Source organism: Schistocerca americana, chromosome 4 (genome assembly GCF_021461395.2).
Source record: "Schistocerca americana isolate TAMUIC-IGC-003095 chromosome 4, iqSchAmer2.1, whole genome shotgun sequence".
In the NCBI taxonomy this organism is placed as follows: Eukaryota; Metazoa; Arthropoda; class Insecta; order Orthoptera; family Acrididae; genus Schistocerca; species Schistocerca americana.
This window is the reverse complement of record NC_060122.1, coordinates 486,551,578-486,576,505: the sequence shown is the minus strand read 5'-3', so window position 1 is coordinate 486,576,505 and position 24,928 is coordinate 486,551,578. Positions and strand designations below refer to the sequence as shown.

The 24,928-nt window shown below is 39.5% G+C and overlaps 1 protein-coding gene across 3 annotated transcripts in view; it reads right to left on the bottom strand.

Moving 5' to 3' along the window:
• Positions 1–24,928, bottom strand: part of LOC124612658 (structural maintenance of chromosomes protein 5) — a 160,850-nt gene that overhangs the window by 53,280 nt on the left and 82,642 nt on the right. For all 3 annotated transcript variants that reach the window (XM_047140977.1, XM_047140978.1, XM_047140979.1), the window contains 4 exons: positions 15,669–15,870; positions 15,448–15,579; positions 12,226–12,380; positions 9,866–10,080 (listed from right to left, as the gene is read on the bottom strand). In XM_047140977.1, the coding sequence (XP_046996933.1) occupies positions 9,866–10,080; positions 12,226–12,380; positions 15,448–15,579; positions 15,669–15,870 (704 nt within the window). The remainder of the gene's footprint in view (positions 1–9,865; positions 10,081–12,225; positions 12,381–15,447; positions 15,580–15,668; positions 15,871–24,928) is intronic.

Genomic DNA, 24,928 nt, shown 5'->3' with positions numbered 1-24,928 from the left:
TTAATTTCCTATGACCTGTGTCTTTAGGTTCCTTGTAATTTACTAGACAGCCATTGTCATATCTCTACATGCCAGCTATGGATTAATGGCTGAAGTAAAATTGAATTATTCCTAGGTTCAACAAGCCTATGGTCTCTTTTAGAAGGGTGATAGTATAGTATTGCATCATGGGTGCCATGTGAGTTGTTCAATAGTGTCATCAAGTGAATAGAAAAAAAAATCAACAATAATCCATAAAAATCCCAAAGTAAATAAAGTGTAATGATACTATTCCATGGTCTACAAGCAGTGTTATTTCCAACTGCTTTCTAGCACCTCCAAACTCTTCTCCTTTCCTATTTCCCTCAGCTTCTTGTCTCCACATACATGGTTATTACAAATGATTGAAGCGATTTCACAGCTCTACAATAACTTTATTATTTGAGATATTTTCACAATGCTTTGCACACACATACAAAAACTCAAAAAGTTTTTTTAGGCATTCACAAATGTTCGATATGTGCCCCTTTAGTGATTCAGCAGACATCAAGCCGATAATCAAGTTCCTCCCACACTCGGCGCAGCATGTCCCCATCAATGAGTTCGAAAGCATCGTTGATGCGATCTCGCAGTTCTGGTACGTTTCTTGGTAGAGGAGGTTTAAACACTGAATCTTTCACATAACCCCACAGAAATAAATCGCATGGGGTTAAGTCGGGAGAGCATGGGGGCCATGACATGAATTGCTGATCATGATCTCCACCATGACCGATCCATCGGTTTTCCAATCTCCTGTTTAAGAAATGCCGAACATCATGATGGAAGTGCGGTGGAGCACCATCCTGTTGAAAGATGATGTTGGCGCTGTCGGTCTCCAGCTGTGGCATGAGCCAATTTTCCAGCATGTCCACATACACGTGTCCTGTAACGTTTCTTTCGCAGAAGAAAAAGGGGCCGTAAACTTTAAACCGTGAGATTGCACAAAACACGTTAACTTTTGGTGAATTGCGAATTTGCTACACGAATGCGTGAGGATTCTCTACCATCCAGATTCGCACATTGTGTCTGTTCACTTCATCATTACGAAAAAATGTTGCTTCATCACTTAAAACAAGTTTCGCACTGAACGCATCCTCTTCCATGAGGTGTTGCAACTGCGCCGAAAATTCAAAGCGTTTTACTTTGTCATCAGGTGTCAGGGCCTGTAGCAATTGTAAATGGTAAGGCTTCTGCTTTAGCCTTTTCCGTAAGATTTTCCAAACCGTCGGCTGTGGTACGTTTAGCTCCCTGCTTGCTTTATTCGTCGACTTCCGTGGGCTACGCGTGAAACTTGCCCGCACGCGTTCAACCGTTTCTTCGCTCACTGCAGGCCGACCCGTTGATTTCCCCTTACAGAGGCATCCAGAAGCTTTAAACTGCGCATACCATCGCCGAATGGAGTTAGCAGATCTGAACTTCGTCCTGAAGTGTTGTTGCACTGTTATGACTGATGTGAGTGCATTTCAAGCACGACATACGCTTTCTCGGCTCCTGTCGCCATTTTGTCTCACTGCGCTCTCGAGCGCTCTGGCGGCAGAAACCTGAAGTGCGGCTTCAGCCGAACAAAACTTTATGAGTTTTTCTACGTATCTGTAGTGTGTCGTGACCATATGTCAATGAATGGAGCTACAGTGAATTTATGAAATCGCTTCAATCATTTGTAATAGTCCTGTACTTAATTTTGTTGCCTCCTTTGTGCGCTACATTATGCTTGTGTATACTTAAGTTACATAACCCAAATTCATGTCATTCTCAGTCTACATGTGCCACTTCCATAATAATTAGGTCTCACATTATTCTATGTAAAGAGAGCACTTATACACTGAGGTGGCAATTCATGGGATAGTGAAATGCACATATACAGATGGCAGTACTAACGCATATATGAAGTATAAAAGGTCAGTGCATTGCTGGATCTGTCATTGGTACTCAAGTGATTCATGCGAAGAGATTTCCAATGAGTGGAATTAATAGACTTTGAATGCGAAGTGATAGTTGGAGTTAGTTATTGCATTTCAGGTGTCATTAAGGAATTCAATGTTCCGAGATCTGTAGTGTCAAGAGCGTGCTGAGAATACCATTGCATGCATTACCTCTAATCACAGAAAATGAAGGGTCAGCCTTCACTTAGTGACAGAATAACAGTGTTTGCATAGAGTTTTCAGAGCTAACAGCCAAGCAACACTGCACGAAATAACCACAGAAATCAATGTGGGACATATGTCAATCATATCTGTTAGTACAGAGCAGCAAAATTTGGCGTTAATGGACTATGGCAGCAGATGACCAATGTGAGTGACTCTGCTAACAGCACATTCTCTGCAGTGCATCATCTGGCCTCATGACCATACCAGTTGGACCCCTGATGACTGAAAAACTGTGGGCTGGTCATGTGAATCTTCAATTTCAGTTGGTAAAAGCTGATGGTAGGATTCAAGTGTGGCACAGACCCCATGAAGCCACGGACCCTAATTGTCAACAAAGCACTGTGCAAGCTTTCGGTGGCTCCATAATGGTGTGGGCTGCGTTTACATGGAATGGACTGTGTCCTCTGATCCAACCGAATTGATCATTGGTTGGAAATGACTTTGTTCAGCTACTTGGAGACCATTTGTAGCCATTCATTCATGGACTTCACAATCCCTAACAAAAATGGAATTTTTATGGATGACAAAGTGCCATGCCAGAACAATGTGGACAATATGAGCAAATTATTTGGTAACCCATGTTGCCAGACATGAAACCCATCCAACATTTATAGGACATAATCGAGAGATCAATGCATGCACAAAATGCTGCACCAGCAATACTTTCGCAATTACAGATGGCTATAGAAGCAGCATGGCACAATATTTCTGAAGGGGACTTCCAATGACTAGTTGAGTTGCTGTGCATTTGTCATTTCTAAATGTACTTTTATAACATTTGGTGACCTTAAACCACATTTTTGAAACACTTGCGATAACTTCTGTACTTCATTTGTATTCAATGAGCAAATGTGTGATAGTAAAATGAACTAAGGAAACCTACACTTTTATTCTACCAATATTAGTAAAAATTTCGAACAGCATCATGATTAATCTGTGGGAATGTGAACATACATTCCTTGTTGAAACTTTGGCCTTTAAAAATTTGAGTATTTCTGTATAAACAGATATTGCAGATCACTTGACATTCTACACTGTAAGGGGAAAAAATGCAAAGCCCTCAACCCTGCGTTCAGTGGCAGCAGGTTATAATATGAGCGTACTGACAGGTTGTAGTGTAGTGATTCATTTCTAACAGTCATCAGTGATCACGTGGTGCTCAGGAGGCCTGTCTGTGCACCCTCTGTTCTGACTCTGCAGGCACTACCTTACTGAGTTTAGAAGCCAACAGATTTTGCAACATTCATTTTAGGATACAACCGTGCCCCACTGACGAGTACATATTCTTGTTGAACAGCTTCAGTAACTAGAAGGGGGTCACAATGTGGGCCTGTGGGAATCAGGATGGATGTAATGACGAATTGCTGCACATGTTGGCTGCAAGGTATTATTGGTGTGTTGCTGTTTTCCAACAGTGGTCTGTGGAACATTCCCAGAACTGTAGAATAGGTTGTGGACATCTACATAGTACAGACGCATGTCAAGATCAATGCATTGTGCAAGCAGGGATGAAATCCAGCCACATGCTGAACCTCCTGTGTCATCAGGGACCATTGGGAACAGTCTGCTTGGAGCAGGGTTAAAGATACGGATGCCTCTGGATAGGGTACCACTGACACCATGATACCGCCAAGTATGGCTAACCCGCTGTTGTGAAAGAGTTGCCTGGAGCGTGGAATGGCGCTCTCTTGTTTTCAGTGATGAGAGTAGGTTCTGTGTGTATGCCAGTGATGGATGTACACGTGTATGGTGTAGACCTTGTGGGCTGCCTATTCCAGGGTACACTCAGCCACAATACACATCCCACTCCAGGATTAATGGTGTGGGGAGCCCTCAGTTACAACTATAAATCACATTTGGTGCTTCTGCAGGCTAAAGTAGCCAGTGCCCACTACACTGCACTGACTTTAAACCTGTGCTACTGCATTTCTTCAACAGAAACGGTGATGTGATTTTTCAGCAGACAATGCACATTCACATACAACTGCTGCAAAGCAACATGCTCTTCATGGTGTACAACTGTTCTGGCCAGGAAAATCACCAGACCTCTCACCAATTTAACAAATGAATACATTTGGGACATGATAAAGCGTAAAATTATTTGTTTTCTAGAACCTGCATGAACCAATGCCAAACTGCAACAAACGGCACAAGATGGTTGGGACAATCTATTACAGGTAACCATTCAGCATCTTTATGATCATTTGCATTCGAGAAGAACACCTGTTTTGACACTATACGTATACTTAGGCGACTGTTTATGCACCATTTACCGACATGTTTCATTTGGTCTGAATGTATTATCATATACTCCTATGACGATTGACTTTGTGTCACCTCACATGCCAATAAAATGACCTTGTCTTTGGAGGACTTTGCCAATCCCTTCCATTGACAGCAACAACAGACTTCTGCCAGTTGATGAAAAACATACATGCTTTATGTTTATCTCTATCATCATCACAGAGTCCCCCTTGTTCCCTTTCTGTTAATAAATTCCAACAGATCTCCTACCATCATGTCATCTAGAAGTCCTATACCACATCTTCTAGATCTCATATAATCACATTTTCTATCTTATTTTTGTAACTTTCAGAAATTATATGTGCCATAATCTTTCTGGGATGTGAAATAATTCTGATGGTCCTGTAATCACCACACTTCTTCATCCGGGAAGTGTAGACAAAGCATTAAATCCACTGGCTATTAATTCTTTCAACAGTACCAGCAGCCTCTTCTCAATTTTTTTAATGGCTTTTATCACTTCCTTCCATTACATTTCATGTCGTTTACTGTCAGCATTTATTGACTCTCTTACTTCTATTAACTTCCCATGTAGCTTATTCTTCTCGTTATGAAGATCAATGATGTATTTTACCCAGATTTTTAGAGCCATTTGCCTATCAGTAACTAACTGGCCTTGTAAATTTATGACACTATAACTACATGTTATTTTCTCTGGTACATCAGGTCATAAAAGCACTCCGTCTTCAGGCCACAAGTGGCCTACCGGGACCATCCGACCGCCATGTCATCCTCGGTGGAGGATGCGGATAGGAGGGTCTTACTTTTCGTATTTCTGAAGTTTTATTATTTCTTCTGATACTTAATGTACGTACTGTCTCCTCACTCTGTCAGTTTTCCTTTTCAGTTCATTATTTGACCTCCTGTATTCCTTATATCCCTGTTCTTTAACTTCTTGCCACCTTCTGAAGCATTACTTGTATTACCTATGGTTGCTTGCTATCACATTTAACCTTTCCAGTATCATTGGCAAGTGTATCTAATAGAACTTTCTCCATTCTTCTACAAAAGATTTCTTCAGTACCCTCTAGTCTGCTTATTTCCTTAAACCTGGTTTCTAGCCTTTCCTACACTTCCTTGTATTTCTTGGTTTCCTTAAATGTTGTTGTGGCTTCTTTCCACCCAGTTTGTGGCTGCATTAATTCCTTATGCTGATATGATATTGTGGTTTGATATATCTATTCCTGCTTCACATACTGTATGCTATTCCTGATATTGTTGAATCACTATTTAATCAATCAGGTAGCTCCTACAAACACCAGGCATTTTTCCATGCATAGTTTGGTTTCTCTCTTTCTGAACCAAGTACTCATCATCACAGATCATTTTTTCTACATATACAGGGTGGTCCATTGATAGTGACCAGGCCAAATATTTCACAAAATAGGCATCAAACTAAAAAACTACAAAGAACGAAACTCGTCTAGCTTGATGCGGGAAACCAGATGGCGCTATGGTTGGCCCGCTAGATGGCGATGCCATAGGTCAAACGGATATCAACTGCGTTTTATTAAACAGGAACCCCCATTTTTTATTACATATTCATGTAGTACGTAAAGAAATGTAAATGTTTTAGTTGGACCACTTTTTTCGCTTTGTGATAGATGGCACTGTTATAGCCACAAACGTGTAAGTACATGGTATCACGTAACATTCCGCCAGTGCGCACGGTATTTGTTTCATGATACATTACCCGTGATAAAATGGACCGTTTACCAATTGCAGAAAAGGTCGATATCATGTTGATGTATGGCTATTGTGATCAAAATGCCCAACGGGCGTGTGCTATGTATGCTGCTCGGTGTCCTGGACGACATCATCCAAGTGTCCAGACCATTCACCGGATAGTTACGTTATTTAAGGAAACAGGAAATGTTCAGTCATATGTGAAACGTCAACCACGACATGCAACAAATGATGATGCCCAAGTAGGTGTTTTAGCTGCTGTCGCGGCTAATCCGCACATCAGTAGCAGACAAATTGCGCAAGAATCAGGAATCTCAAAAACATCAGTGTTGAGAATGCTGCATCAACATCGATTGCATCCGTACCATATTTCTATGCACCAGAAATTGCATGGTGACAACTTTGAACGTCGTGTACAGTTCTGCCACTGGGCACGAGAAATTACGGGACAACGACAGATTTTTTGCACGCGTTCTATTTAGCGACGAAACGTCATTCACCAACAGCGGTAACATAAACCAGCATAATATGCGCTATTGGGCAACGGAAAACCCACGATGGCTGCGACAAGCGGTACATCAGTGACCTTCGGGATTAATGTATGGTGCAGGGTTAATGGGAGGAAGGATAATTGGTCCCCTTTTTATCGATGGCAATCTAAATGGTGCAATGTATGCTGATTTCCCACGTAATGTTCTAACGATGTTATTACAAGACATTTCCTGCATGACAGAATGGTGATGTACTTCCAACATGATGGATGTCCGGCACATAGCTCGTGTGCGGTTGAAGCGGTACTGAATAGCATATTTACATGGCCCGCACATTCACCGGATCTGACGTCCCTGGATTTCTTTCTGTGGGGAAAGTTGAAGCATATTTGCTATCATGATCCACCGACAATGCCTGAATACATGCGTCAGCTCATCGTCAACGCATGTGCGAACATTATGGAAGGCGAACTACTCGCTGTTGAGAGGAATGTCATTACACGTATTGCCAAATGCATTGAGGTTGGCAGACATCATTTTGAGCATTTATTGCATTAATTTGTTTTTACAGGTAATCACGCTGTAACATTCTCAGAAATGATAAGTTTACAAAGGTACATGTATGACATTGGAACAACCAAAATAAAATGTTCAAACGTACCTACGTTCTGTATTTTAATTTAGAAAACGTACCTGTTACCAACTGTTCGTCTAAAACTGTGAGCCATATGTTTGTGACTATTACTGCGCCACCTATCACAAAGCAAAAAAAGTGGGTCAACTAAAATAATTCATAATTTTTTTACGCACTACGCGAATATGTAATAAAAAATGGGGGTTCCTATTTCAAAAAACGCAGTTGATATCCATTTAACCTACAGCAGCACCATCTAGCGGGCCAAGCATAGCGCCCTCTGGTTTCCCCCTTCAAGTTAGACAAGTTTCGTTCTTTGTAGTGTTTTCGTTTGACGCTTATTTCTTGGGATATTTGGCCCGGTCACAAACAATGGACTACCCTGTATCTATGAGAATTCTACCTTTTCAACTTCTTTTGCATAATCCAAGTGTACCATAATTTTCTTTACCATTCCTTCCCCTGCCCCATAGTTGAAATGTCCCATCACTGTAGCGCTGACGGCACCTTCTTCTTGTTGGAAATGAATGTCACTTGTTTCTCCTTATATTGCCTCCATTACATGCTGTTTTTGATTTTCCTCACCATCATGACAACTACTCTTTCAGCTGTCGGATATCCTGAGTAGTAAAACACTGAGTACTTTCCTGCTGTCATTTCTCCCTGTTCTTATCTAATATATTTCACTCAGACTAATTACAATTGGATCATATTTTCACATAACCACTTTTAACATTTCTAATTATCCTGCTTGTTACAAATAGCCTTACATTCACGTCCATGTGTTAAAATTACATTTTTATTCTTTCTGGTGAACCTGTCAGAACTTTGGAGATGGGAACTTGCCCTTCAGTATATCCTCTCTTCTTGTTACCCACCAGGCCTCAACCTCCGCTAATTTCAAGTTGCCGCCACTCATACCTCACCTGTCACTCAACAACATCTTTGCCTCTGTACTTCCGCCTCGACTGACATCTCTGCCCAAACTCTTTGCCTTCACAAATGTCTGCCTGCTTGTGTCTGTGTATGTGCGGATGGATGTGTGTGTGTGTGTGTGTGTGTGTGTGTGTGTGTGTGTGTGTGTGGGCGCGCGTGCGCGAGTGTATACCCGTCCTCTTTTCCCCCCTAAGGTAAGTCTTTCTGCTCCCAGGATTGGAATGACTCCTTACCCTCTCCCTTAAAACCCACATCATTTCGTCTTTCCCTCTTTCCTGATGAAGCAACCGTTGGTTGCGAAAGCTTGATTTTTTGTGTGTATGTTTGTGTGTCTATCGACGTGCCAGCGCTTTCGTTTGGTAAGTCACATCTTTGTGCATAATAGAGGGAAACATTCCACGTGGGAAAAATTTATCAAAAAACAAAGATGATGTGACTTACCAAACGAAAGCGCTGGCAGGTCGAAAGACACACAAACAAACACAAACATACACACAAAATTCAAGCTGTCGCAACAAACTGTTGCCTCATCAGGAAAGAGGGAAGGAGGGAAGGAGAGGGAAAGACGAAAGGAAGTGGGTTTTAAGGGAGAGGGGAGTCTTTCCGCTCCCGGGATTGGAATGACTCCTTACCCTCTCCCTTAAAACCCACATCCTTTCGTCTTTCCCTCTCCTTCCCTCTTTCCTGATGAGGCAACAGTTTGTTGCGAAAGCAAAATTCTAACTTTCGCAACCAATGGTTGCTTCGTCAGGAAAGAGGGAAGGAGATGGAAAGACGAAAGGATGTGGGTTTTAAGGGAGAGGGTAAGGAGTCATTCCAGTCCCGGGAGCGGAAAGACTTACCTTAGGGGGGAAAAAAGGACAGGTATACACTCGCACACACACACACATATCCATTCGCACATACACAGGCACAAGCAGACATTTGTAAAGGCCTTTACAAATGTCTGCTTGTGTGTGTGTGTGTGTGTGTGTGTGTGTGTGTGTGTGTGTGTGTGTGTGTGTGTGTGTGCGTGTGCGCGAGTGTATACCTGTCCTTTTTTCCCCCTAAGGTAAGTCTTTCCGCTCCCGGGAATGGAATGATGAGATATATATATATATATCTTTTTTTTTAAGCGAGAAAGTGCTGGTACGTAGACACAATAAAAAACACACAAACACACACACATATTTCAAGCTATCGCAACCCATGGTTGCTTCATCAGGTAAGAGAGGGAAAGACAAAAGGATGTGGGTTTTAAGGGAGAGGGTAAGGAGTCATTCCAAGGTAAGTCTTTCCGCTCCCAGGATTAACTGACTGATTCAATTTATGTGAATTTTATCTCATCGGGATACATATTATTTCTCCTGCATCTCATCTCTAAAGACACCTATCTTATCCTGGTAACACCACTGACATAACATGTTAGTCTCCATTATTTCTTGCACTTTCCAGTCACTTGAAATGTATGCCTTCTTGTCTCCTCATGCATATTAACTTCTAGAGTTTGAAACAAACATTAATTTCACTTTATACATAACAAGTTCCTCTATTTCCCTGTTTCCTTATAATGTCTTCCAGTTGTGTGGGAAAATAAACGATGTCAAATGCTCAGAAAATTCTGAAAGACAGAAGGGCACAAAAAAGGTATAAGTTATTCAGGAACTTACCTCAAGTGCTTGATTGGTATGGTTGATTTATAGTGTGAAGATGGTTGATGCATTTCACCAGAATGTAAAAAATTTAGCCTTAAGTTCATTTCATCTCTTAGTATCCTCATTGCATTGTTCATATCATCTTTGTCCTCAAATGTAAAGGCTAGTAAGTCCCTGTTTGAAATGACAGCTTCCACATACTTCGCATAACTTGGATCTTTCAAATTGGTCTGGAAAAAAAAGGGATTATATGATTAACAAAGAGGTAAAATAGCATACAAGAACACCCTGAAAAATTCAAAAAATAAACCCTATTGTGTAACTTATCACTCCAGTTGAGTGACGCGTTACCCAACATCCACCTAGCCAATGAATGATGTTCACAATAGTTGGATCTGTTTATTAGTTAAGCAGTTTGGAATCAAAAGCTGTTTGGAGGTCTTTATCACCGATTTTCCATGTGAATGGATATGGATGTACACCTCATCTCTTCAACGTGAGACAGCAATTACAGTGTTACCACAAGCTGCAGTACCCGCTGGGCATGGCACTTGTTCTGTGCTTTGAAGTGCCAGGTAGAAGAAGCAGGGTACACCACACGGGAAAGAGCATGTGTGCTTTGCCCATGTTGATGGCTTCACAGCAAACAAGAGATGCATAAAGGAATGTGTGGAAAACTGATTATTCTGTTGTATTTCAATCTGTCACCTTTGCATTTACGTTAAGACTGAGATTAAAGTAATTATTTTAATGTTCCTAGAGTAAGTACTGTTCATCACAAAGAAAGCTGTATACATATTACAAGACTGTATGTCACAGTGACTGGACAAGTATCGTATTTATTTATGCAATGCATATTATGATAATTTCTATACTTCCAGGACGTATTGCATAATCTGAAGAATTAGTCCCAAGCATTTTAGTATCTACAGTCATGGAGAAATAAAAATATGAACTGAATAATATCAAATAATTAAAGCTCAACAAACAAAATACTTATCAACATCAGTGAATGTTACATTCTTGTGCCCTAATGAAAGCATACCAAATAATTATTGCTGGAAGTTAATTAAATTGATTAATAAAAGTAATAATAAACAGAAAACAGAATTATTAAAGATGATTTGCATTTTTTAACTGAAGATTTACTGAAAAGTATCACAGTTCTCATTGACAACTGAGTCCAAAGCTGAATATTATGATGAAGTGCACAATTACAAGCACAACAGCTATAGAAATCTGAGAAGAAATAGTTTGTCAATGAACACTAATTAAATTAGTCAACAATATATACAATGCATGAGAATTTCATTAAGTCCACGAGTGGAAGATCGATGGCTGAGGCTAAGGAGGGCTACTACGTCTGGTTAACAATTACAATCCAGCAACTAGTAAAATCAATGTCAGCTAATTACCTGCCAACGGCAGCGCAATTCACTAAGTACAGTGACATGGTTCATCATCATTGTCACAACACTGCAGGCCACACACACACACACACACACACACACACACACACACACACACAAAGAAAACCACTGTCTCTGGGGGTTTGCAAGTATAAGAGGGATAATTATTGGTGGTATATGATATCCTCCATCACACAACATACAGTGACTTGAGCAGTACATACGTAGATGTAGATATCTTCTCATACAGGCATACTCAGAATTTTCTACACAAATAATCGAGTAAGTGCTTTCATGATGTATGAAAACGTTATGAGTAATTATAGCATTAGAGCTGTGACAAAGAGAAAAATTTTATTTCAACTAAATTTAGCCCAAAATTTGTGGAAGTAAGAAGAAAATTAAACCACACTTAACGTCACTGTGAGATTTTCAGTTGCCCCAATGAGCTTCTTGAACTGATTATTTGAGATTTTATATATCAGGTTCCATAACTCACAAAACAAGCAAACTGCCAGCCATTTAAGGTGAAAGAAAGTAGTAATTCTGCATTGTCATTTAGAAGCTGCCAGACAATCAAAGACCTTCACCATCATGTACCAAAAAAATACTAGCAATCTTTTTCACACACACACACACACACACACACACACACACACACACACACACACACACACACGTGAACAGCAGGAGCCATTCAATAGTTACCATATGATAGCTTGTGCAATAAGAATATAGAAGAAGAAAGCAAAAGAACAGAACATAAAAACAGCAATGATGGTGATAACGTAGTAGTAGTAGTAGTAGTAGTAGTAGTAGTAGTCGTAGTAGTATTAGTAGTGGTAGTAGTACTGTAATAATATAAATGGTACTCAGTAGAAAAACTGCATAAATGTTCTGTCAAAACGAAGTAACACTATGATTATTGCATTTGGTGTGACTATATATATATATTGAAACTGGTACCTCTAAGACAATAGGGTCATAAACATTTCCAGAGAAACGATGTTTATTTTCACGTAGCCACATAGTTCCTCTGTAGACATCAGGATGCCTGTGCTGCAGCAGCGAGAGTCGTTGATTTGCTACATTTCTGAGTCTTTGCAACTCAGAGTCCTGTGCTGAAAAAGCAGTTTAACTTCAGTGGACACCTTAATGTTCCAAAAGTAGCATACTCCTTAACCCTTTGACTACTCCAGGTGTGTTAACATGTGCCGATGTGCCGCTGCTACAGTCCCCTGGTGCTCTGAATGAGTTTATGCACACCTTTAATCCTTCAGTCAGGTGCTACAAACACACACAAGTGCACTCCCTTGCTGCCACCTTTGTGCTCCCAATGTGTTAACACAGCTAGCCACTCAGGTCTCTGTGTGCTTCAGACTCACTGACACGCAGAGCACTTAGTGGTCAGGTAGAACAGCCAAATAGCTGCATTTCTGCACTTAGCGCTCAGCAGCTTTCCATTTTCAGCCCATACTTGTTTGCTGCTGTGCTCCTATTGGTGTTGCTGTTTTCATCTCATTTTTGACCGAGAAAATGGTAGCCCATTATGGTTGTACAGAGGAAGATATCATGAAGGTGGTGACAATCAGCTACACCTAGTACTTGGTATCACAGGATAAAATAAACTGGGAGTAGAGTATCAAACACCTCTCTATAAAGACCACTGCAATAGTGTTGCTGGAGGAACTAGTTGGCAACTCAATATCATTACATGTAGCTAAAGTGCATTCTGTAAGTTGTAAATAAACAAAAGATTTCATGGAATACAAAATAACTGAACATTTAGTTACTAAGCAATTATATCTTATGGCATAACAACAAACAGGTTTCAATTAATGCTGAGTATCCCACACAGAATATCACGAATATCATTGCTGCAATATTGCAATATTTATTTTTGATGAGATATTCAATGATATTGAAAGAAGTATATCTTTCCAGAATGTTACGTCTGTATCTCAACAGATAAAGTTCTTAGTATTAATCAAAAGGCAATATACACACCTCTTTGCATGCTATCATTTGCAATAAACCTCATTTCAATATCTTGAGCAGTTTATGAAATATGACGTGTTATGACCACATAATTCACACTGCGCATCGCCAGAATATTGGGCACAAGACACCAACCCTCCCATAGATATAAAACCCCAATATCTTGAGAATACTGATACAAATCACTCTGCTCTCACTTTTAAATGCAATTTTGAAATATTAGCTTAATTTCTTACACAGCAATCACTGTCCTAAAATGAACCATACACAAAGTATATGCAATGTGTTTTTACCTCTGCAAAAATCTAAAAATTTTGATCGGTGTTTTATTTAACTGGATGCAGCACAGCAGCTATCACAAATAATACAAGAAATTCAGTTCTTTATTGAACATAGATACCATACTGTAAGGTGTGAAACAATCAAATTTTTTTGCCAAACAGTGTTCTTAAAATCAGATACAAGTAGCAGCAGCCCACATGGCCACTCAACTATGTCACTGACAATTCGGTAACAGAATAAACAAATGTTGAGTGAAAAAGTTATTACTGTGGTTCTCAATGACGTCCATGTGTTAAAGCAACGATCCTGATAGATTCATATTTTACTTGAGTTATTACATTTATGAATGTATGTAGGACAGCAGGTTTAAGAAAGAGCGACAACTCACTTAAACGAATCAAAAGCAATACTCTGCTTCTGCCGCAGGCTTCTAACATGCTACTAAAAATGCCAGGAAAGATTTAAATCAACTCCAGGAAAGATGTAAATCTTAAGTGTGAAACTATACTGACTTTACTGTGTGTTTGTCTATGCAGTGATCATTTGTAGCAGAGTTTTACAGTGATAAAACTTAAGTTGTTACAGTAACTGTACTTATTTTCCATCGGGAGCGGCAACACCCAGAGTGGCAGATGAAATTGTCACCTCCAGCATTCCAAGAATATTCAGCACAGGGGATCTGGTCCATGCAGGAAAACCAGTATACAGGTAGCAGCCAGGAGGAGGTCTCCCAATGTGGGCAGCGATACAGGGCGACAACAAAGCTGCACTCTCCACTGAGTGCAGCGAGCACGTTTGTAGCAGTCAAAGGGTTAATATTTACATATTGAAATTCTACATCAGCAGCTGATTTATAATTTTTTCATTCATTTACCAGAATATATCTCAATTTAACTATTATTCTTTAATCTGTTTATTTTCCTCATTTGGTAAAACTACAAAAAATTTAAATTTCTGACTTATGGTGTATCAACAAGTTTAATTACAATGTGTCATCTGGCTTGCAGAAAATGCACTAGATGTGTAAATATATGAAAATTGAGAATCAGAATACAGTATGGGTTAGAATTTACTGTGCGTCTGTAAAATACAAGAATAGTAGAGAGTTATCTGGACTTTCTGCAATTTACATTCTCAAAATTAAGCACAAGAAATGTAGTATGGTATTAAGTGCCAGCTGTTGGTTGGTTGGTTTTGGGGAAGGAGACCAGACAGCGTGGTCATCGGTCTCATCGGATTAGGGAAGGATGGGGAAGGAAGTCGGCCGTGCCCTTTCAGAGGAACCATCCCGGCATTTGCCTGGAGTGGTTTAGGGAAATCACGGAAAACCTAAATCAGGATGGCCGGACGCGGGATTGAACCGTCGTCCTTCCGAATGTGAGTCCAGTGTCTAACCACTGCGCCACCTCGCTCGGTAAGTGCCAGCTGTAGTATATTTTTAAAATATCATGAACAATCTCAAAAATGTAACTCAATTATCATTGTTTTGTTACATGATTTCATAAATATAATTCCTTTCCAAATTATATGTACCAATGTTAGGCCATCATTGATTTTAAAATAGAATTACAGTTCATGAGTATATAATGTATTCAAACACAAAAACGAGTGGTGTCACATTTACATTGGTATCAAAAAGTTTTATCCACTGCTATTTGCTATAGTAGTGGAATGTTGCAAAGATCATCTTCAAACACAGTTTTTTATCATCAGCTGATGGTTCCAAAAAAATAGGTTGCAGTGATCTACCAGAATAATGCAATCATAACATAACGTGGAGAAAGAAGGCAATGCACTCAGATCTTGCAAAATGTTGATTCATAGCATTATTATTCTTTAGTTACTGTACTTTTAAAAATGAAAGGATTCCTCTGTTATGATTTCCTGTTTGAATGCTCACATACATACCTCTTATTTCATGGTCTATATACGACACCTTGCTTTTATAGTCTTCACACTTGTGACGAAAGATGTTGCAGGAATCACTGACTTTTGAGACCTGTTCTTGAACTTCCTTCAGCTGAGTGTGTGTAGAGTCATCTGTGTAAAAGGTTTTATACCGTAAACTATTTAGTGAACACAAATAAAGGTAAAAACTTATTCATTATCAATTTCATTGCATATCTTACCAGACTGTTTACTTAGCTCACGCAAATCATTCTGCATTTTGTTCAACTGTAACTGCAATGCAGCCAATTCTGACTCTCGAGATTTCTCTGCTTCAATTTTCTTTTTATATTCCTGATTAACATATTCTATTCTCTCAGATACAGGTTCTCTAGAAACAGATTCATTTTTCAGGGTGTTTATTTTGTCCCTTGTTCTTATTTTCTGTAAAATAAAAAATCCAATTACTTACAATCATACAAAATATTTAAAAAATTCAACTACCACTGGACATGACCAATAATATATAAATACTGATAGCTCTTTTTGTAATTTTGCAGCAGTGACACACCATGTTGGCACCGTAATCAAAACAATTCAAATTTCAAACATATAATGTAGTGAACAAGCACAGTACAAAACGTTTACTACCTATGCCAAATAGGATAGGAAAACGATGCTATGTCAAAGTAAGTATACCTCAGTATTATACTCAAACAGCATACTATCATAAGGACATATGTGAAAGTAATCTCATTACTGAAAAGGAGAGATCAAATGGCTGGTTTACTAGTTTATCATAACATGTTCTTGATAACAGAAATTCAAGAATGGAAATTACTCAGAAAAAAGAAAAAGAGAAGCCTACAGACAAAACCATATGTTTCTCTCTGTGGCTATAATAACAAAAACTGCTGATGAGTGGTTGTCAATTGACATGCATAGAGGAGAAAAATGAAATGCACACAAAGAAGGGAGAGTAAAGCCAAAATAATGGGGAGGGGAGAGGGAGGGGGGAGAGGGAGGGGGGAGAGGGAGGGGGGAGAGGGAGGGGGAGAGGGAGGGGGGAGAGGGAGGGGGGAGAGGGAGGGGGGAGAGGGAGGGGGGAGAGGGAGGGGGGAGAGGGAGGGGGGAGAGGGAGGGGGAGAGGGAGGGGGGAGAGGGAGGGGGGAGAGGGAGGGGGGAGAGGGAGGGGAGGGGGGAGAGGGAGGGGGGAGAGGGAGGGGAGGGGGGATCAGCTCTCTGCAGTAGTAGCAAAATTTTGGATTAATAGAGGTATTCATACCAAGGAGTGGTATCCTATTACCCACCCAATCTACGTAATAACCCAATATGTCACTGTGTCAATTCTGCTTCTAACTCCATGGGTAATACCTGTGAACTACTCAGATGCATCACCTGTCATTTAACAAACCAATCACCTGCAAATGAAATCCTGTCAAAGGGTGAAAGCATCCACTTCATCTACTGGCTGTGCTACTACTTGTGCAAAATTTATGTGACTGACAGAACAGCTAAATATCTTTTAACCTGTTAACCCACTGTGGTCAACTGCAAGCTCAAGCAACCTGAACATGATCACAACACTTCCTCGTCAGATTCCCTTCCTGCACACAATGACCTCTGATACTATGACTGTACTCCCCTTTACCCTTTCACACATCCTGGTTCCACACTTCAATTTTTGTTACTACTATGAATCTACAGGTTTGTTACAGACATTGAGAGCCACACCTGGTCTCTCAACACATACCTATTCCTCCCACGCTATTTATGTCTTACAGTGTCACTGCTACTACTACACATCTTCAGCACCATGATTTCCCTCCCCCCCCCCTCCCAAACTGCTTATCCTAATGACCATTCATCAATGGTTAAAGTTGCCATGGCCAAGGAAATGATCTGACTGTCTTTGTGTGTGTAATATGTTAAAGATGGAACAAGAATAGAAGTTTGAAAGCTACAAGCAATTATATCTTTTTTGTGTGACTATGCATAAAATTTTCAAATCATATGGTTTGATGTATAGGAGAAATGTAAAGATTTACAACAACAACACTCTTAAGAGAAATTCAAAGATTACATTATTTTATAAACATTTCTGATTTACTTACCAGACTGCAAGGTTTCTTCCCAAATTTGTCATTCAAAAAATGCAGGGTAATCTTATGTATGAACTATTGTTGGTGAGGTGAACATTTTTACTTTTGTGATAGATTAATATAGGGATTGTCTTACATTTACAGATGAAGCTTTGTCAAAAATTCAGAAGGGTTGGAAGGGGAACAATGACAAACATCTTGTCTGAGAACTAGGGCAAATGTTGGGAGGGGAATGTGGAGCAGGCATCAAATTTTGTCGTGCTGCCAACTGAGGGACTGTATACCATGAACCTTACCTTTCAATGAACATTTACTGTGTTTAAACTGCAATTTTTATGAATCCATTTGTAGTCAGAACTGAAATGACTTTCACGTTGAACAACTACTTAAGAACAGTAAACCTTTCTGTAGAATACAGAAAAGTCTTGATAGGAGTCAGAGGCACACTTGTGTGTTTCATGCAGCAATGTTGTCAATGCTCACTGTGAGGTATCTTGAGAATGAAAGAAGGTTTGTCAGCTGCTGTTTTCATCAATGGACAGATGACATGTTTGGAAGCAAGAGACGATGGAATATTGTTATATTCTCACGTTATTATACATGCAAAATCTGTAACGTATTTGGAAAAGAACAGGTGTTTTCTCAGGTTCCACCATAACCACATGTTCAGAAACAACATACTCAAACGAAAAAAATTAAATATTTGTGAGAAGTGAGATCAAAATTTTCAATGACCATTTCCTTTGCAGCAATTAAAGATGTGCTATTAGGTTCCACACTAACCTTCAACTAGGAAAGCATAACACATTGGGAAGTGAGAAATATTTGTGACAAGCAAGATTACAAATTTTATTGCTGCTTATATGTAGGATGTAGTGAAGGGAGACGAAAATTTAATAGTCATGGGTGACTAGAATTCAAGAGTAGGAAAAGGGAGAGAAGGATACATAGTAGGTGAATATGGATTGGGGCTAAGAAATGAAAGAGGAAGCCGTCTGGTAGAATTTTGCACAGAGCATAACTTAATCATAGCTAACACTTGGTTTAAGAATCATGAAAGAAAGTTGTATACATGGAAGAACCCCGGAGATACTGACAGGTTTCAGATAGATTATCTAATGGTAAGACAGAGATTTAGGAAACAGGTTTTAAATTTTAAGACATTTCCAGGGGCAGATGTGGACTCTGACCACAATCTATTGGTTATGAACTGTAGATTAAAACTGAAGAAACTGCAAAAAGGTGGGAATTTAGGGAGATTGGACCTGGATAAACTGAAAGAACCAGAGGCAGTACAGAGTTTCAGGGAGAGCATAAGGGAACAATTGACAAGAATGGGGGAAAGAAATACAGCAGAAGAAGAATGGGTAGCTCTGAGGGATGAAGTAGTGAAGGCAGCAGAGGATCAAGTAGGTAAAAAGACGAGGGCTAGTAGAAATCCTTGGCTGACAGAAGAAATATTGAATTTAATTGATGAAAGGAGAAAATATAAAAATGCAGTAAATGAAGCAGGCAAAAAGAAATACAAACTTCTCAAAAATGAGATCGACGGGAAGTGCAAAATGGCTAAGCAGGCATGGCTAGAGGACAAATGTAAAGATGTAGAGGTGCATATCACTAGGGGTAAGATAGATACCACCTACAGGAAAATTAAAGAGACCGTTGGAGAAAAGAGAACCACTTGCATGAATATCAAGAGCTCAAATGGAAACCCAGTTCTAAGCAAAGAAGGGAAAGCAGAAAGGTGGAAGGAGTATATAGAGGGTCTATACAAGGGCGATTTACTTGAAGGCAATGTTATAAAAATGGAAGAGGACGTAGATGAAGATGAAATGGGAGATATGATACTGCGTGAAGAGTTTGATAAAGCACTGAAAGACCTAAGTCGAAACAAGGCCCCGGGAGTAGACAACATTCCATTGAAACTACTGACAGCCTTGGATGAGCCAGTTCTGACAAAACTCTATCATCTGGTGAGCAAGATGTATGAGACAGGCGAAATACCCGCAGACTTCAAGAAGAATATAGTAATTCCAATCCCAAAGAAAGCAGGCGTTGGCAGATGTGAAAATTACCGAACTATCAGCGTAATAAGTCACGGCTCCAAAATACTAACACGAATTCTTTACAGACGAATGGAAAAACTGGTAGAAGCTGACCTCGGGGAAGATCAGTTTGGATTCCGTAGAAATATGGGAACACGTGAGGCAATACTGACCCTACGACTTATTTTAGAAGCTAGATTAAGAAAAGGCAAACCTACATTTCTAGCATTTGTAGACTTAGAGAAAGCTATTGAAAATGTTGACTGGAATACTCTCTTTCACATTCCGAAAGTGGCAGGGGTAAAATACAGGGAGCGAAAGGCTATTTACAATTTGTACAGAAAGCAGATGGCAGTTATAAGAGTCGAGGGGCATGAAAGGGAAGTAGTGGTTGGGAAGGGAGTGAGACAGGGTTGTAGCCTATCCCCGATGTTGTTCAATCTGTATATTGAGCAAGCAGTAAAGGAAACAAAAGAAAAATTTGGAGTAGGTATTAAAATCCACGGAGAAGAAATAAAAACTTTAAGGTTCGCCGATGACATTGTAATTCTGTCGGAGACAGCAAAGGACTTGGAAGAGCAGTTGAACGGAATGGACAGTGACTTGAAAGGAGGAGATAAGATGAACATCAACAAAAGCAAAACGAGGATAATGGAATGTAGTCAAATTAAATCATGTGATGATGAGGGAATTAGATTAGGAAATGAGACACTTAAAGTAGTAAAGGAGTTTTCCTATTTGGGGAGCAAAATAACTGATGATGGTTGAAGTAGAGAGGATATAAAATGTAGACTGGCAATGGCAAGGAAAGCGTTTCTGAAGAAGAGAAATTTGTTAACATCGAGCATAGATTTAAGTGTCAGGAAGTCGTTTCTGAAAGTTTTTGTATGGAATGTGGTCTTGTATGGAAGTGAAACATGGATGATAAATAGTTTGGACAAGAAGAGAATAGAAGCTTTTGAAATGTGGTGCTACAGAAGAATGCTGAAGATTACATGGGTAGAACACATAACTAATGAGGTGGTACTGAATAGGATTGGGGAGAAGAGGAGTTTGTGGCACAACTTGACTAGAAGAAGGGATCGGTTGGTAGGACATGTTCTGAGGCATCAAGGGATCACCAATTTAGTATTGGAGGGCAGCGTGGAGGGCAAAAATCGTAGAGGGAGACCAAGAGATGATGTAGGATGTAGGCTGCAGTAGGTACTGGGAGATGAAGAACCTTGCAGAGGATAGAGTAGCATGGAGAGCTGCATCAAACCAGTCTCAGGACTGAAGACCACAACAACAACAACAACAACAACAACAACATGTAGCAATAGATTGACTCTATTCTCGTGTCTCATTGGTTAGGTGAAATTATCATCCCAGACAATGATAACAGTGATGATGGTGCAAAATAATGATATCACAGACTGGTTTAGACAGTAGCAAAAAAGGAAGTTAGAATAAACATTAATGTAAACCATTTACTTTTGTTTATTTTAATTCTCCTTCTACCATCAAAATGTAGGCAATCTGAAAATAGTGTACATTTAAACTTTTTTAGGCAGATAATATATCAATAACACAGTTTTAATTTTGAAACTATAATGAAAAGGACAGATTGCTACTCACTATATAGAGGTGATGTTCAGTCGCACACAGGCACAACAAAAAGACAGCTACACATGTGGTCGTGCAGCCAAAAGGGCTGCTTCTGACATAGAAAGCACGTACACATTCATGCAAGCACAACTGCACACATGTGACAACTGCCTCTGGCCACTAAGGCCAACTTCGGTGGCCACAGACAGTGGTTGTGTGCATGTGCAAGTTGTGCTTGCATGAATGTGTGTGTATTTTCTACGTTAGGAGAAGGCATTTTGGCCAAAAGCTTACGCGTGAAGCAGTCTTTTTGTTGCGCCTGTCTGCAACTCAACATCTCCTCCATACAGATATTAGTGATCTAACGCTTCTCCACCAAAAGAGTACAGGACAATCTTTCCAGTGAAACAAGCTCGAAGTTAAATATACATGGTGTCCCAGGCGGAATGTTCAATTTTCAGGAATATGACAGGAATGACCATTCAGAACAAACATAATCTACAAAATGTGGACTCAAAGATGCATATCTTAAGAGTTATGAGTACTACTTCATCTTTGATATAGCAAAAGAAATACGTTGTATTGGAAACTCTTTGCTTTCCATATTTCTGAGAGTTTGGTATGGGTCAAAACAAGGAAAAAAGTCTAGCAAAAATGTCCTTCAAAATGCACACCTTAAAAATTATCCGCACCTATTCAGTAGTGAAGATGAGCAAGTGCTCATAGCTCTTGCGGAATGCATTTTCTACTAGATTTTTTTGCTTCGAATGACTGTTCCTGTCATATCAATGAGTACTGACCATCCCACCTGCAACACCCCTTTTATTTTTCGACCACTGATTAATGTATTACCATTCACAGAAGTCCATCTGACCATTCTAATCTGCGTATTAAGCTCCTCAAACTAATATATGGAAAGATAAGTTCTGCAGGGTTAGATTCATTCTTCCTCCGAGTGTTCAATGCTATGATCCAAGATGTCATCCCTTGAACTCTGAGCAATCATGGCCCCCTGAGAATCATGGTCCTGGGCAATGGTACACAAACAAGTGTCTGAACTGTATTATCTTTCGTGATATGGAATACTTGGTTAAGGAGATCTTTCTTATCTCCAGATCAGTGAATATTATCACTATCACTGCTATAGACATGCTTTATACATTTCACGCTGACTGTGGCGTTGCTGTGGCAGTACTGCTCACCAAATGTTGAAACTTGTGCTTGGAGACAGAGTTCTGGCCACTATGGAATACGTATCACTCAATTTGATTTTTGCACATCTTACAGTATGATATCTTTGCTTGATAAAGGGCTGATTTTCTTTTCATTATTGATCATAGTAACTGTGGTACATGAAATAAAGTAATACAGTTCAAGTATTTTAAAGAGTTTGCAGAGGCAAACACACTGCATAAACTTTCATTAGGTCTGATTTTAGCTCCGTATTGTGGTATATGAAATGTATTTGGTTGGTGCACAAGTTGTAGTGTTTTTGTTTTGCATGTTGGTATTCCAGTTGCTATGGGTTTATTTACTGATTGTCATTTTTCATTTGTGTTTCACTGTTGTTATTTGAGTTTACATATTGTCATTGGAACATTTCTGACATTTTCTTCTGTTTGAGTTCAACAGACAGGTGACAGCAGTGGAGGAAACTAAAAACATTTGCACTGTGTATGGGAATAATGCCATTGGACAGAGCATGCCACGAAAATGTTCTCATTTTTAAGGAGGATCATTCTGACGTTAGTGACTCTCCACATACAGAAAGACTTTCAGGGTTTGATGAAGATCGTTTAAACACATTAATCCACAATGATCCACATGAATGTACTCAAGAACTGGGAAATGTGATGAGCTGTGATCATTCCACCACCATATGACATTTGTATGTAATGGGGAAGGCTTTAAAAAAAAATAAATAAATAAATAAAATAAAATAAAAATCAGGCTTATGGGTAATGAGTGCTCTAAGCCAAAATCACAAAAATCAGCCAGGAGGTCATATGTGTGTGTCTGCTTGCTCATCACCAACTGGCTCGAGAACACCACCAACCGTTCCTATTCTGTGTCGTTACTAACCGTGAGAAATGGTGTCTTTGTGCTAACATAAGGAAAAGATAGGAACCGTTGAGCCCAAACAGAGCAAGAACTCCCCATACACAGACCTGTGTGCATCCACAAAAGATAAAGTTGTGCATCTGGTGGAACAGCAACAGTGTGGCGTGCTACGAGTTGCTTCCCAGAGGTGTAACCATTACTGCTAACCCATAACATCAACATGTGAGACATCTTGCAGAGACAAACAAAGAACAACATCAGGAAGTCTGTGGGAAGTGATGCTACTTCACGACAGCACCCACCCGTATTCTGACTTAACTGACGAAAAACACTAGCCAGTAGTTTGGTTAGGAAGTCATTCCATATCCACGTTATTTACCTGATCTTTGGCCTTCAGATTTCAACTTTTCTAATCTCTATCAAACAACCTTCAAGGAACTTCCTTTCTGATGAAAATGCATGCTGATCATGGCTCAACATGTTCTTTGCATCAAAACCACGTAATTTCTACAGTCTCGGAATCCGAGAGTTACTCCAGTGCTGGCAGACTACTGTAAACAGTGAAGGAGAATATCTCACTAAAGTCTCTGTTGTGTGTGTCTGTTGTGTTTATTAAACTTACAGAAAACTGTTACGAACTTAAGCACCACCCCAATAGATAAGATATCAAAGTTCTATTTAAAATTTGAAGTAGAAGGATACCTCATATCGTTCTCGAGTTACTGTTTTTATATCCTACAGATGGTCACGCGCAGTGTGCCCCATTGTGTCCATGAAGATCTGCAGGCTGCTATGAAATAACTTATTACTTAATTTCAACAAAATTCATGAAGTGTTTATTAGCAAATCTGTCACAGATGCAGTACGCATGTTTAGCAACTAGTTTCTAATCAACAGTGCTTGCTTAGCATAGTTTGATTCTGGTTTGTTAAGTAGGCATATGCTGATTGTGACAGTCATTTGAGGTCACTTTTACAGCATGTATTGCCATTTTGAAGTTTGTTATTAAGATCAGGGACCTCCAGTGCAGTCTCAATAAGTCAGGCTTGAGAATGGACCAGCTGATTCGAAATCAATCGCCAAACATATGTACTAGAACTCTGACAGATTTGTTAATAACTGTTTCGTGAAACATTAAAAAGGTTGCTGGCCCTCTATCAATAAAATTTTGAAACTAATTTTTTTCCCCACATCTTACAGTCTGATACCTTAGCTCAAGAAAGGACTGAATTTCTTTTCATTATATGTCACAGTTACCTCACTGCATCAAATGAAGTAAAACATTGCATGAAATTTTAAAGAGTTTGCAGAGGTAAAAACATAGTGCATAAACTTTGTGTATGGTTGATTTTAGCTCACACATTGCAGTATATGAAATGTAGATATGATATTGAAATTTTATTTTGAATTCAGAGCAGAATGATATCTCCTTTTGTTCTCAAGTTATTGATTTTTATATCCAACGGGTGGTCTCGTGCCATGTACCCATTTCGATCCCTGCGAATCGGGAATTATGTGGTCACAACCATTGTCATATTTCATACACAGTTCAAGATATTGAAATAAGGATTTTTGCAAATGATATCCCGCAAAGAGGCACATACGTTGTATGACAAATACTTGAAACGTTTTTATTCACCGACATATGGAAGTAACCCATCTATGGCAATGAGAGATTAGCAGCTCAGTACACGTACAGAGGTCAAG